Here is a 15,557-nt window from a genome sequence, read left to right as displayed (position 1 = left end):
TTTTACTGCACCTCCATTCATTTTCTCTGATTTCCATCTTACTTTTAAGTACATACATACAAGATTTTCCTCCTGTTACACCTTTCAAACCTATTTACTGTCAATTTCCCTTTCAGCTGGATGACCTTATAGATCCCAACATTTGGCATTTGGCCTAAATTCTATATTCCATTCTATTCTATCACTTCATTCACTTGTGTGATCTTTCAGATAACTGGTGGCTCTAGTGGAATTGGCTTGAGTGTTGCTCATGATGTTGCACGGAGAGGAGCATCGGTCACTCTGGTAGCCAGGAATGTTGCCAATCTTCAGAAGGCTCAAGAGGAAGTGGAGGGAACTATTTCAAGCATCTCCAGTGGAGGGAAAGTTCAGTTTTTCTCAGGTAAGGGTAGAAAAGATTTCTCTCTCAATAAAAAAAAACATCAGACTTCTACAACCAACTATAAAATGGCTTATCTAAACTTATTCAAGCTCTGTAAGGGTAAAAAAAGATTTCCCTCTCTCTCTCTCAAAAGCAACTTAGGGCCTGTCTTCCTTTATTGTGGACAGTGTTATTTGATTGTTGCATCGATACTAATATTAAAACAAATTGTCAACAGCTGATCTGGGGGCTAATGCGGAAGTTGCATGCACCGTTGTCAAAGATGCCGAGGCGAGCTTAGGCCCTGTATTCATGCTAGTCAATTGCGCTGGTTTTGCCCGTGCCCAGAAGTTTGAAGATCTCTCACCACAGCTAGTCAAGGTAAAGGTTTTGTATGCTCTGTGTATATATATGGAAAAAATCCACAAGAGCTCACATACAGATGGCCAGTTTGCTTCTGACTACAGGCAGTCCCCGGGTTATGACGGGGCTCCGTTCTTGAGACGTGTCGTAAGCCGAAAATCGTCGTAAGCCGGAACATCATAAAAAATCCTTAGAAAACCTTACTTTTAATGCTTTGGGTGCATTGGGAACTATGTAAACTGCATTATTGCATTTTTCATAAGAAAAAAAACCTTCAAATATTGATTATGTTGCATTTTTGGTGTCATATTTCATCTGCCAGATCAGCGTTGTGGGTGTCATAACCCTGGAACATGCGTCGTAACACTGGAAATAATGTCTGATGAATATAATTGAGAAGCGCCTTAACCTCGCAACGTTGTAAGCTGAACCTGTCAGGCAGTCCCCGGGTTACGACTGGGGTTCCGTTCTTGAGACGTGTTGTAACCCGAAAATCGTCGTAAGCCGGAACATCACTAAAAATCTTAAGAAAACCTTACTTTTATTTTTAATGCTTTGGGTGCATTCAAAACTATGTAAACTGCATTTGTATTGCATTTTGCATCAAAAAACCTTATAATATTGATTATTTTGCATTTTTGTTGTCATATTTCTTCTGCCAGATGAGCATTGTAGACGTCGTAACCCTGGAACATGTGTCGTAACCCTGGAAATAATTTCTGATGAATATAATTGAAAAGCGCCTTAACCCCGGAACGTCGTAAGCCGAACCCGTCGTAACCCGGGGACTGCCTGTATATGATTTATGGAATGGCACTGATTTGTAGGTTATCTTGCATATTATTGCAGTCAATTACTAATCCTTTTTTTCCCCTTCTTTTTAAATGATCACCAGTCTATGATGGATGTCAACTTCTTGGGCTCCTTCTTCATCACGCAAGAAGTCGTTCGGAATATGAAGCAGCAGGAAGAGGGAATTGTAGTGTTTACATCTTCTCAGGGTGGTTTGCTGGGTCTTTATGGTTTTACTGCATATGCAGCAGCCAAGGGAGCCCTCATCAAGCTAGCTGAAGCCCTTCACATGGAGGTGAGAATTGTATTAAGGCATATTTTGATGAGAAAGCCCCTTCTATGATGTGCATTGAAATAAGGTATATTTTGGAATTGAAAATTACCCCCTTATTAGTAGTCCAATTAATGTTGTAGATATGAGTTTATGATGGCTTATATTGTGCAACTTTTAAATTTCTTTCTGCTCATTTGCCTTATTTTATAACTGCACAGTTTTATTGTTGTAGATTTAATAACACGTTAGCCATGTCTTGAGCTTCAGTGAACATTTAATTCCTCCGTCAGTGTACAAGAAGTTATATTCAAAATGTAGTCACAGGTGCTGCTGTCTAATTTATGAAATTAGTCCATGGACAGGTATCCCGTTCTATAATGATAAAGTTACTGTTATCATTGCTGTATAATACACCATTGTTTAATTTGGTACTATATTTGCAAATCAGAGATTGAATAGGAAACCTACAGAAATTAAATATAACACCTAAACATAGCATTTATGAAAGGTTTATGGTTACTTTAGTTTCAAGGAAAGTCTTGTATCATTGATTTTTGGAGTTTTCATGATTTTCTTTGAATTAGGGCTTTTGTAAATGCCAGACATAGATGACTGGCATTCTTTCAAGTTTAAAGGATGTCTTGGACCCTGATAAAGGTCTAACTGATGACCTTTGCTGTGCAATACCTTGCAGCCATTCAATAATTATGTAGATGATATTCTTATTTTTTATCATTGCTTATGTTACATTAGACATTCCTTCTGAATGTAATTTTTCTCAGTGGTAAAATTGGAATCAGTCTGCAAAAGGGTGCTTTTGGTAGCACAGACAATTAAAGAATTGTTCATTTGTTTGATTTATAGTGTAACCTTTACTTTTTAGGTGAAGCCCTACAACATCACAGTGACAGTTTGCTGTCCCCCAGATACAGACACTCCAGGATTTGAGGAAGAAAACAAGACCAAGCCTATTGAAACTCAACTCATATCTGAGGCTGCAGGGTTGTTCAAGGTTAGTCATTTTGTTGCACTGGGATTCAGGCAACTAACTATCAACCTTTTGAGAGCTGGTGCTCAAAGAGTACGTAGTATTTTGTATTCTGTGTGAACCATATGAAAAGTTATGATAATTTGTTTTGATTCATTTTCTAATCTTTTTTGTTTTTTATGAATGAGATCTTGAAGGGATTTAACTATGTAAAGCCTAAAAATATGGTTGGAGTGCAATGGGATGATCAGGGCAGTACATATCCTTCTTTTAGCCATTAAGGGCTATAAAGTAAGTTCCATTATGTGAGCTTCATCTTTGTCAGTAACCAAAGCACAGTATTAAAAAATTCAGATAGTTCAGATCCCTTTCTTCTTGTTTTCTCAGAAATGAAAAGATTTATTTCAAATTGATTAAACAATGTTGTTTTTCTACTTATGTTTCAGGCTGAAGAAGTAGCTCACAAACTAGTAGAGGATGCACTTATTGGTAAATTCTTCACAACAAATGGTTTCGAAGGATACCTACTCACTACCCTGTGTGCAGGTATGGGACCGGTAACAGATGCTCTTTCGTTCTTTTCTCAGGTGAGTTTTCCACTCTATTTCTGTTTTTTATAAAAAAAAATATATATATATATGAAAAGGCCAAAGAAACACTGGACTTATCTTTACCAAAGCAAATTTTTAACTTTGTCTCAACAAACGCAAGAATACAGTACTGCATGAAACTTTCTTGCTAACAACTGGTCAGGAGGACCATGTTCTTTCTTTCATTGAATGTACATTTTATTTATGATTCTGACAAACCCTAACAGCTACTGCATTATCAAAAGTTAGTGATTCGGATAAAAGTTAGTGATTCGCATTTAATTACAGGTATTCCTCAGTGGGTTGTTCCGTTCAGTGTCCGCCTTCTACCTCTGGAGTTTTGGCAGAATTGTTGAGAGAGAGCACCAAAAGAGAATGGCTTCGAAAAAGGTCGAATAGAACATGCATGATGTCGAAAGGGTCTGTATCCGGAATATTTCTCGAAGGTTTATACAGTAGTTTGGGATTGGTTTAAAAGATGAGTTTTTTCTTTGCTGTGCTCAGTGTCTTAAGGATGATTAAGAGCGAATGATTTTGTTGGTGCTAAAAGCACAAAGTCCAGTGTTGGAACAAAAGTTTGGTGTTGTTTACAGCATATCTTCAGTCTTTACAAAAAGAGTGGGATTCAGTTTCATGAAAACCACTTCGCACATGTTCTTGTACACGACTTGTTACTATTTAAGATACCCCTTTGTTACTATTTAAGATACCCCTTTGTTTTTAATGATTTTCTATTGCAGTATTTTGAGTATGGAAGCTGTTGTACATACTTAACAGTTATATAGATATTTTAGTGTTCTTGTATAATGTAAGCTGCTGAGGGTTTTATTAAAAAAATGAATTACTGACATTAATTATCTATAATAACTCTCAATATTATACTATATATTTTGATAAAAGAAAACATCTAGTTTTAATGAAAAAAAGCAGCATGATCACAACACAAAAATAATGAATTGGAAATTAACACCTCCAGCATGAGTTAATTACAATATATTTTGTGAAAATAAAGACAAATTGTGTGTCGGTTGTAGTGCTACTGTTCTTTACAAAATATCGTCATGTGCTCCGGTGATTTTAAGGATGCCATATGAGGTGAACATATTTCTGTCTTTACCTACGCCTATCCGTCCATCTGTCTGTTTACACACTGAGGGAAGAGAAGAAATTCCGGAAGGATTATTTGGCAGACTAGACCAAATTATTTTTTAGACTCTCCATTTTATAGTGAAATTTCTATTTCACAGTAATGTTTGGATTTTTTGAATTACAAAATGCACTGTGGTTTGCATTTTTAACAATGTTTATACGTACATTATTTAACCTCTGGTTTATTTGGGTGCTTAAAAGAGAGCACTGAAAGGACAGTAGTTGTCCCTTTTTTGTATGGCCAGTGTTGAACCCGTTATGTAAGGAAACCAAAAGTTTGACTATTTGTGTATATATAGTGCTTTATATTCACAAACAGGTCGAGATATGTCAAAACCTTGTGCTTTCACACTATCCCAAAACCCTGAGACATATGGTGTTGATTATAGTCTTGCGTTTCATGAATATACACTATACTCAACTCTCAAACATATGGTGTTATTTATAGTCTTAGTTTAATTTGTTTTGCTTCATTTTTAGCTTATCAAAAACATTCATAAGATTAATTATATATAAGTAAGATTATGTGGTTAGCCCCAACTAGGTATGTGAATTAAGATATTTGTCAATATGTTTTGGGCAAAATATTTATCATAACTGGTTATTTTCACATAAGAGTGCAGTGTGAAACCGTAAATGAATATGACATCTTGCTTATTGCTTTCAATCTCGTGCATATCTCATTCTTATCTCCATCTCCCAGCCCTTTTCTATATATTTCATTTTCCTCAGCTTATTTTTTTTGCATATTGCCTCATTTTCCATTTTTTCCACAATTATACACAATTGTTTATACATTCCCGGATGACAGTAATTCATTCAGAGAAAGATTAATTGTAAATTGAGCTTGTGCTGTTTTTTGAAGCTGTAGAGAATATATTTTGTTTCTTAGAAGAGAGATATGAATTAATGGGGATTTAAAATTTCCAGTGAATTGAATGTTGACTTGCTCCTGTGGGTTCAGTTTTACTTGTCAGATTTTGTAGTCAAATACCCTTCTCTTCCATTGCCCATTTAAGTTAACATCAGTGGTCTGGCTGAACTAATGATGATAATAGTAATTCTGTGGTAATAATAGTATTTTATTAGGAGATTCTGATAGTGCTAAAATATTCAAAGGTAATTGCTGCCACAGCTGCATTCAGATTTTGAGTTGTCTTCTGTGATTTTTGTATTTCTCTTCTTCAAGTGGTAGATCATGTCAGTTCCAATATTCCTTGGGAAGATACTTCGGTTGTAATCCTTTATTAGGATATTTTCTTGGTCTTACTTTGTATGTATTACTTTCTTATACCATCTTCTGCTGACAAATGACCTTGACACAGTTTTCTCTGCATCTGGCAACTGTGAAGCAGGTGTTTTTGTAGAAGTGTGTGGGATCCCTGTTCACGCTGGTATTTAGGAAAGTAACCTCTATCAGCCAAAGCTGTGACTACTGCACTTTTGCAAGTAATTACATATTTAGCATCTTTAATCCCACTTAATAAATGGCAAAATTTATTTAATATTGAATCTGGTTACAAATAAAATAATACATACTGAAACTTCATACCACTAGTGACAGTAGTAATGTAATTTGGTCTCTTCTAATTTGTCACGTCTATTTGACACTACGTATGATATTTTGATTGTAATGGTAGAAATTTATTTGTATTGCACCTGTGATTGCATTTTGATTTCTATCATATACACCCAGGAAACAATGCAAATACTAAAATGCTTTCCTTTGAATTGCTTGTGGGTTGGGAAGTTGGGTAAAAAAACTCACTGGCATGCCAAATATTCATCCTGCCCAGGTTACTTGTAACTTAGTTACTGTGTTATGTACTTTAATGACCTTTATGGCTCAGTTGGAAACACCATTGCCTTTCACTTGAGAGTCCTGGGCTTGATCCTAACGTGAAATAGAAATTTATCAGTTAATCATTTCTTTCTGAGTAGAGCAGTTTCTCAGCAACGTCTACTTTTTGCTTGTCCTCTCAACATCGGTTAATTTTTAGGCACTGAAGCTAGACCAGGTGTTGGATATCTGTCCAGTGGTGACCTCTTTCTAGGCTGGAGGACTGCTTAGGTAGTTTTCAGTTTCATGAGACTGTAGGTTTTCCCTTCCTACAGCAAATCCTAGTACTAAGTACGTATTGTCAAGTCAACCTGCCCAATCATTGTCCTTAAACTTTCAGTCTGTTGGTGGTGAGGAAAATTTTAAGATAATTACAAAACATACAAGGACCTTTGGTGATAGTGCATCATCCATTAAATGATGTAACCATGGGAATTAAGACCACTAGTGACCAAGTAGGTCTTGGCAAACTGGAAAGTTAGTTGTAGAGGGTGGTACCAAGATCTTATTCATTTTTGATGCCCAAGAAAGCTGGCAAACATTCCTGTACTTCTGAATCAGCGGTATCACCCATTATAGTTATTTGAAACCAGAACTCTGTCCTCCCAGTGAAATAGCCTTACAGTATGTTTTAAGTTAATGATAGTTTGAATTTTTAAGTATGTAAAACAGGGGAGACTGTTGAAGAAAGATATTTATATTCTTGATTTGTGTTTTTGTGTATGAAATAAAGGCTTTTGAATAGTTTGTACGCAGGTAACTGGATCTAGAAATTTAACATTAAGGTAAAGAACCTTCTGGGTGTTGAATTAATTTAGTAATTGAGACATGAACAAAGAATCAATCGTAGTTGTTCATCAGCTGGTTAATGTGGTTTATGTGCTGTGAGTTTTTTTTTTTTTTTTTTTTTTTTTTTTTTTTTTTTTTTTTCAACATTATTTTAACCTTATATTAGATGTAAGGAAACTGAAATTATAGTAGATGAAGGAAGACCATTTCAGTTACCATATATTGAAAGAGCACAGTAACTTTCCAGAGGAATAGATTGTTTTTTGTGAACATAATACAGTGCCATATGTACCCAGTTTTTAGCTTATTACTATTAAGACTTTTTTTGTATGGTATTATTTTACAAAGGTAGAAGAATCATTATTCTTCTTATAGTTTATCCAGACCACTGACCACTTTGAACCCTCTGAAAGATAGTATAATGGTAAGTTTAAACAGTATAATAATAAAAAGGTTTATGAACTTTGAAAATTGTAAAAGAGTTATCAGCGATGCATGTTCTTATAAGATTTTAGATAACTATTAAGCATGGAATGAGCATAGGGTTTTGTATTAAGATAAACCTTTCAAATTAAATATTTTTTTGTCTGTGAGCCTTCAGTAAGATTATTAGGCAACTGATAAAGATAAAAATGGCATTATCTTTCATGTATTGTTCAGTGACTGGTAGAAAGATTATTACAACAATATGGTCTTGATTAGAATCTGCATAGTTTTGTGTATTAAGCATTCAAACTTTGTACAGTAGTTTGTTATTAAATGAGGACTGGAAGCAAACTACAACAATTTGTATATTTTGTTGCAGTCCTTTTTAAAGTAGAAACTTATTCTTCCTTGAGTTCATTAATTGTTATTGGACAGCTACTTATTTTAAATCTAACTGCATATATTAGTACTTCGACCATTGTCAATATTGTATAGGGAAGTTCGGGTGTTTTTATCAATATTTTAAATAGAAATTAGGATATTTATTGCTGTACTGTCAATGTCAAAGAATTTGTGACTCATGGCTAATAGTTTCTGTAGTGTTTTGTTTGTATCACCTTTTAAACCAGTAACTCTATCTTGGGATCAAATGGACTCATTTAATCCATTGTTAGGTCCATGTGAAATTCACCAACACACTCCAGCCTATATGTGCATAAAATTCAGTATAACATTAAATGTAAAACATATTTTCCAACTAAAGCTCATACATCTTCCCTGTCCTACTCTTTGAATTACTCTAGTTTTGCCCCTTATTTAAGAGTAAATGATTCAGCCAGCCCTTTGAAAAAGAGACTAGAAAAGAAACTACCTAAGTGATTTTGCTAAACTGCAGATGATTATAATCATCATATAATTTTTTCCACTGAAAAACAAATTCCTGTAACTAGCCCTCTAGCACTGTAAACTTTAGGGCAGTGTTCCTACGGGGGCTTTAGAAAATCATGATAATTTTAACTAATTTATATGAATGATCTTATCTTTATCATAGATATGGCCAAGTTATTATATAACAACTTCCATGTAATACACACTCTCACTATAATTGTGAAGAATATGTATGATATCTTGTTACATCTGTTAGCTACCAGTTAGGGCAGAATTAAACAGGACATATAACATAACTAGCTTTTATACATTTTGTATGGCATCATAAGTTTTCTGAGTTTTCCAGTAGTGTAGTGTTTAGTAGAATACTTTTATATGGAGATTTAATTTCGAGAAAAGTTGTTTCCAAACTTATTGAGAGGCATAATCGAGGAAAATCAGTGTACTTTGTTCCTTACCTTATAACAGTTTTTTGTTTATGTAAATTTCAAGGCTTTGAAAGTTTAGCAATCCAGTAATTTTGTTACGTCAAAGATATGATTTATGCCACAGTATGAACTGATGGAAAAATAATGTATATCTTGGTAAAAACGATAATGCTCTGCTTAAAAACTGGAAATGGGTGATTTGTGAGTAAAATTATATGTACTTGGATTAATGAAGATTAGTATAATTATTCACTGTGAACTGTTCATCAAGTCTTTTAAAATCTGCCACTGCTAAACTTTTAGTGTCAAGACTTGATAAGATTCCAGGAAACTCAAATAAAATTATGAAAATTGTAGTAAAGATGACATTCAGTGTTTGCCTGAAAAGTCCAGGCGAGTGTGTCAAGTGAGCATATAGTGATGATTTGAGGATACTAGTCTTATTGTGATGGCCTGTATGTTGTATTGATTGAGGGATTTTAGGGTTATGTAAAATGCCAAAGGAAAAGAAGAGGCATTTATATTGTATTATCATAGGATTACTTATTATCTGTTGTTTCATTTTGGGTATCAGGAGAAAATGGGAACATTGAATAATGTGAGACATCTTGCTGTTGAAATAATTTACTTGTGAATTCCTTTTACGAATTCCAGAGAAAAGTAACCAATTGGCATCATAAATGGTGTTCTATTTGTCCTGCTGTCCATTTACGTAAGTGATCAATAGTAGAACATTATGCCTTTTTAAATGGCATAATTTTGTCTTTACATGTCAGCTAGAATGTGAGAAGAGTGGTTTAACTTGGGGTATTGAGTGATTTTGAGAAGTTCTGACCAAAGATATGCTTTCCCTAAGCTTGAAAAAATAATTTACACATCTTTTGCAGTGCTGAGTACAATAAACGAATAGATTATTTCTTGTTATTTATAAGCTTAGCAGAATAAAACTGTCAGATTAATAGCATTGGTTTTTTTTTTTGTCTCAATTCCTTTATCCATCACATCATGTTTAAAGACACTTTGTATTAAGGCAGGGATTCTTAACCTTTTATTGACTCCAGAAATGAATTACCCAATATGGTTCCATACTCCCTTTGCTTAAGTCCACTCAAGTCCTGTTTGTTGACAATATAACTTAATACGTATATGTATTTAGTTTAATACATACTTTAGGTATGAATAGCTAGGAATAGAACATACAAGAAAATCATAAGCATTTATGATTTTATATAGTAGTTTATTTAAAAAATGTACCCAAGTATACATTGAAACATTAAAATCAAACATATACAAATATCCAGAGATCAAGTCCCATACCCCCAGCATGTGGTTCTCGTACCCCTTGTTAAGAACCCCTGTACTAAGGTGAGGATAATTGATGTAACAAGTTACACATTTATTTTTTTAGACCTATATACCTCTGTAATGGCTAAATCTGAATGGCCATCTTTTATGCACTGAAAGTAACACTCCAACTTAGTGGACTTCTTGTTTACCATCTACCATATGGTTATTTTTCCCAATGCCACCATTTTAGATGTATGATTTAGATATATCTCCTACATTGAATGTTAGATATATATTACAGGTTAGGAACTATGTGAAATTGCTGTTAGCTGTTAGATACTAGAAATGCTTCAAGTGCAGACTATATGTAGGGACTTGGTGACTCAACAGACTTTATCAGAGAGGCCACACTCCCAAAGCATCTTAAGTTGAGGTGTTAACTGTATTTCCATCCATTTCAAGCAAGAGTGTAGCGAACATCTTGGGAGAATCTTAGAATTTTTCAGCCATCTTTGATCACCACATCCCTGTTTCGTTCCGTGCAGCAAAATCCAAGGCCGTTTTAAAAGTTTTTGAGATTGTGAGGGCTTCCTCTAGTCCACGCGGCCAGACCTGAAGGTGATCCTCCTCTTCATTTCTTTGTGAATCCATGGCAAATGTCACCAGTGAATTGCTCTCCAAGTAGTATGCTGTCATTTATCACTATTAATGCCAGTCTCTTTGCTTACTTTCATTTGTTATAAATTTACTTGGGTAAATAGTGATTAATGGAATTGAATATTGTGTGTAGTATTGGGAGCTGGCAACATACCTGGCTCCTGTGGATTTATTTCTGTCTTCCTTTAAAACTTCAGCTGAAAACCATTATGGACAGTCAACAGATTATAAGCCTAAGAGGGCTCCAAAAAAGAAATCAGCCTGCAGAAAGAATGACAAGTTATAGGAAAAGCTGATAAAAAGTAAATATGAAGGAAGGGAAAATAAAACCAATACTGTAAGTATTCAGTGATTTCTCTTTGTGCATTTTACTTGTTACTGTTTTGTTTGATTTTTTAGAAATATTCATGTAGTTTATCCTGTTTCTCTTTCTTGTTAGGCTGGAAGCATTATGTTCTGTATGTTACACAATTTTTGTTCTTAGTGGACACTACTTCTATTTAGCTTTGTGAATTTCTATGATTTTGTTAATTCTTAAATTTTCAAAATTACTATTTGCTTATTTTGTGGTGACCAGTGACTTGTGTGTGTGCAGTAGTATTGTTTGATTTTGTTCATTTACTTGTTTGTTCTGTTTTCTCATATTCCTTACAGGTATGGTATTATAATAAGTAGACATAAAGAAGCATGCAATTTGATTATTTTTTGATTAGGTAGGATAGCATGTCAGTTCCCCTATGAAATCTGAGAAACTACCATGTGTTGTAGAAGAAAAAAAAAGTTTTATTTTACACATACATATTGCCTGTTGCTCATAGGTTCCCCTGGAGATGAAGTTATTGAAAGAAGAGTATTACCAAAGTAAGAGATCAACGTGTAATAGTACCTACTTCCTTTGGCCTGGAATCCTTCAGGAGCAAGATCAAGAGGGATGTGAGGAGTGTTGCCTTGGAACCACCACAAGATTTTGTTGCTCTTTTCCAACTTTGTTAAAAAAGAGCAAGAGAGATAACAGTTGTTAAAAAAGAGCAAGAGAGATAACAGGTGACATGTTTGCAGTGGATAGCACTGACATTAGCTTAAGGGGAGGAACATTGAAGCACAAACCACTAGTTAAGTGATCAGATGAAGAAAGAGACCAGATAGAACCCCTTATCCTTCAAATGGGCAACAGGAACCAACGTGGGCGTAATTAATTCACATGCAAGGGCTGTCAAGCTCCAATTTAAATTCAAGTACACATCAAACATTAGTTACTCATGAGACCAGGAATCTTTTAAGACTCTGGACATACGTGCTTGGGGGACTGAACAACCATGAGACATCAAGCACCTTTGTCACATTAAGTACTCACGGTTCATTGGCCCCTTTTCATACAATGAGCATCCATTAGATACCAAGCACTTGAGAACTATCGAATCCCCAGGAATTAAAGAGTAACTGAAAGTCGAGCTAATGAGATTTGTCAAGCGACCACAATTAAACAAGTGCCCTTAAAACATAAAATCTGTGTTGTGACGAAGTGCCAAGTATCTGGTTACTACACTTAAAAATCATTAAATGAGTTTCTCACAACAGCCAGACACCTGAACCTTTATCACAAGTAAAATACGACTGAATACTCTAAAGGTAACAGTGATCCCTTAGACAACTTACCAGTATTGCAGAAAATCAGACTTAAGTTCAATAAAACAGGTTTGAAGTAATCTTATATGTAATTAAATTACATATAACTCCATCAACAACTTTAAAAGTCTAAGTATTTCCCTGATTTCCGAAGTCTAAGTACTTCCCTGGTTCTAACTCACTTCAAGTAAATTGAAGGAAAACAGCTCAATTATCACTCAATGTTTCTACCTAAACAAATCATATACTCATATGCTGGTGAAAAAGAAAACACTTACAAAAATTTTAAATACAAAAATTTATGATAATACTCAAAATTTATAAGTGAAATTTGCAATATCAGGGAAATTTAATGTTACTTGAAAACAAAGCAAAGTTTAATTAATTCTTGAATTAATTAAGCAAAATTAAATCAAAATTAATTTATCACAAAATTCAAGAAAATTTATTAATTAATCAAAATTCAAGTGTTAGGCAATAATTAAAATTTGGAAATTAATTCACAAGTGTTAAACAACAACAAAACTTGAAAAGAATTCTAAGTAAATGCAAATTAATTCACAAGTGTTAAATTCAATTAAATGTGCAATGATTAATGAAAACAATTAAGTTAATTAAATTGTGAATGCAAATGAAAACACATCACAGAAAAATATGGAAAATACCAAAATTGTAAAAAGCACCAATCACTCAGAATATAAAGATAAAAACACACACTTCAATAAGAAAATGGATAAATGCACAAAAAATCACTTCAATTAAAAAAAAAAAAAAAAAAAAAGACATGCACAAAAACTTCACTTCAAATAAACAAACAAAACATAGAAATTTGCAATGTGTAAAAATTGAAACCATTCTCCAAACCACTGTAACTACTAGTTGCAACTAATATTTAAACCTTGTATATAACATTACCATGGTACCAATTTTCTTTCTGCTGCAGCTAGCTCTAAAATTTCACCACACAATTCACAATATTTCAAAAAAGAAATGGCGCCGTTACACACTTGTACAATGTTTGTTCAAATTCCACAAAAAGCACTAAATAATACTAAATAACTCCAAGAAATCCAAAATCTAAAAGTTACAAGTGACCAATGACTAAGTATAAAATCTTTATGTTACGTTAATATGAAATCAAAAGTGACGCGGGGGAGAGATCTCTGTAAGCCAGGGATTCAAAGTTTATAATGAATCTTTCTTTTCGTATGGAAGCTGAACAGTGGATTTTGTACAAAATGTTTTGGGCTTGTGAAAGATGCTGCAATCTTTCCAGAAGCTTCTAATATGACGTGACTTTACAGAAAAACCGTGAAATCTTCATGTGGCTTCTTGACAAAGAAGTACGCGTTTGAAACCAGTCATTTACGTAGTATCAACAAAGACGTACTTGTCTGAAACAGAAGTCCCTTATCAGACGTGTTGACATGTTATGAAAACAAAACGGAGACCTCGAGTTCCTCTTTATCTGAGGTGTTGACATATATCTCTCTCTTTCTTCATATTCTACGTTATAAGAACTTTTAAATTATGTTATGCGAAATCGGAACATACCGTACATTTTTTAGTCATCCTATAAATCTAAGCTAAATAAGGAGTCTGAAAATGTTGCAAAACTCTTTTATATAACATTTCATACAATCAAAGAGAAGATATATACGTTATGAAAGTAGCAGCATATAATAGTGTGCATTGTCACAATACATACCATGGCACCAAATCACAACACATCAACCTATGATTGTTTAGGTTTCGTGAACCCATTGCCCATGACTTTACATCAAGGGATCTCATCCAGTTGAGATAGGGATCCTAAATGCTTCAGAGGTGTATGAGCATGGCTCTGGTAATCCTTGGGCACACATTGTTTTACAGTAGACCCTTCTCTTCCACATAGGGAGGATACACTCAGGAGTGAATAACACACTTTTGTAGGAGTCAGATGCCAGAAGAATCCGTGCAGAGAGAAACTGAGATGTACTCTGCAAGGCAATAAGTGCTCTGCTTTATCACTCTATCTTCAAAGAAGTCATCTAGGAGAAATCCATCTAGTTTCTAGTTCAGAGTCATTTGCTAATAACTTTTCAGTTTCTCAAGTACAAGTGTATGGGGGGGGGGGTGTTACTCAAATCATGCAGGGAAACTTTTTAGGAATATATTTGCCAGTTCCTCTGACTTGAGTCTTATGACCAAGAGGACCAACAAAAGAATTGATTTTTTTTCAGTCAACCTTAGATTTTGGCTACTGGATAAACACAAGTTGATTAAAAGTCTAACTAGCAGATCATGGAATCTTGAGGTTCTGTAAAAAAAAATTTCAGTGCCTGCAGCTAATTTATAACCTCTCGAAAGAAACTAGTTCTTAGTTGTCAGATGTCAATTACCAAAGTGTCTAGACTGGTTTGTGTCAAGGAGGATTCCTGAGCAGGTTAATCTCACTCGGCAGCAAAATCCAGAACAAATGGACGGAGTAAAGAGTAAAACATTGGTAAGTGTTTCCTTGCTTTGTCTCACACTGTGCAACACCTCTTGCAGACTTGAACCACAGGAGAACATTTACAGTATATTCCTTTCTTCCTTCATCCCAAAAATACATGAAATATAGTCAATTAGCTTCTAGCAGTGGGGACAGAAAGAGTTAAAGCGAGAGGAACTTCAGGAAGAAAAATGGCCCTTTAAACTTATGTCAACAGACTACTTGACTAGCAGGAGTATATAGGTGCACTGCATTAGTACAAGCAAGTTCATCTTAAGAGCACTTAATTTTTACTACATATTCATTACCTTTGGGTGGTTGAGAGGTATTGGTCCAAAAATTTAAATGCTTGTTCTTTTATTTAGTGTCCACGAACCCCAACTAGTTAAGTGTGTATTTGGAGAGCTGTTGCAAGGTAGAGATCTTGACGAAATTTATATATCTCGCATATCCCACCTACTACTACTACTACTACTACTACTACTACTACTACTACTACTACTACTACTACTACTACTACTACTACTACTACTACTACTACTACTACTACTACTACTACTACTACTACTACTACTACTTATTGCTTTACCTGTCTCGTGAAGAATGACTGAAAATATTATCAT

At 34.4% G+C, this 15,557-nt stretch overlaps 2 protein-coding genes across 3 annotated transcripts in view; one reads left to right on the top strand and one right to left on the bottom strand.

Annotated features, from left to right (window-relative positions):
- Window positions 1-7,285, top strand: part of LOC135213462 (3-ketodihydrosphingosine reductase-like) — a 21,328-nt gene extending 14,043 nt beyond the window's left edge. For both annotated transcript variants that reach the window (XM_064247411.1, XM_064247412.1), the window contains 6 exons: window positions 211-382; window positions 600-742; window positions 1,620-1,811; window positions 2,674-2,802; window positions 3,225-3,365; window positions 3,657-7,285. In XM_064247411.1, the coding sequence (XP_064103481.1) occupies window positions 211-382; window positions 600-742; window positions 1,620-1,811; window positions 2,674-2,802; window positions 3,225-3,365; window positions 3,657-3,767 (888 nt within the window). In that variant the 3' untranslated portion in view covers window positions 3,768-7,285. The remainder of the gene's footprint in view (window positions 1-210; window positions 383-599; window positions 743-1,619; window positions 1,812-2,673; window positions 2,803-3,224; window positions 3,366-3,656) is intronic.
- LOC135219061 (uncharacterized) lies at window positions 5,798-15,557 on the bottom strand. Its single transcript, XM_064255494.1, has 2 exons — window positions 15,395-15,557; window positions 5,798-6,030 (listed from the first exon to the last, which is right to left on the bottom strand). The coding sequence occupies exons 1-2, from the start codon at window positions 15,555-15,557 to the stop codon at window positions 5,798-5,800; spliced, it is 396 nt and encodes a 131-aa protein (XP_064111564.1).

The sequence above is a fragment of the Macrobrachium nipponense genome, chromosome 19, assembly GCF_015104395.2.
Source record: "Macrobrachium nipponense isolate FS-2020 chromosome 19, ASM1510439v2, whole genome shotgun sequence".
Classification (NCBI taxonomy): domain Eukaryota; kingdom Metazoa; phylum Arthropoda; class Malacostraca; order Decapoda; family Palaemonidae; genus Macrobrachium; species Macrobrachium nipponense.
Note: the sequence above shows the minus strand (reverse complement) of the source record. Positions and strands in the feature narration are given on the sequence as shown.

Bases quoted from the DNA above. Each gene is read 5' to 3' on its own strand.
- LOC135219061 (XM_064255494.1), bottom strand. From the start codon at position 15,557: ATGATAATATTTTCAGTCATTCTTCACGAGACAGGTAAAGCAATAAGT. The intron at 6,031-15,394 runs GTAGGTGGGATA...ATTTGTAACCAG, and splicing joins TAGTAGTAGTAGTAGTAGTA to ATTCAATATTAAATAAATTT.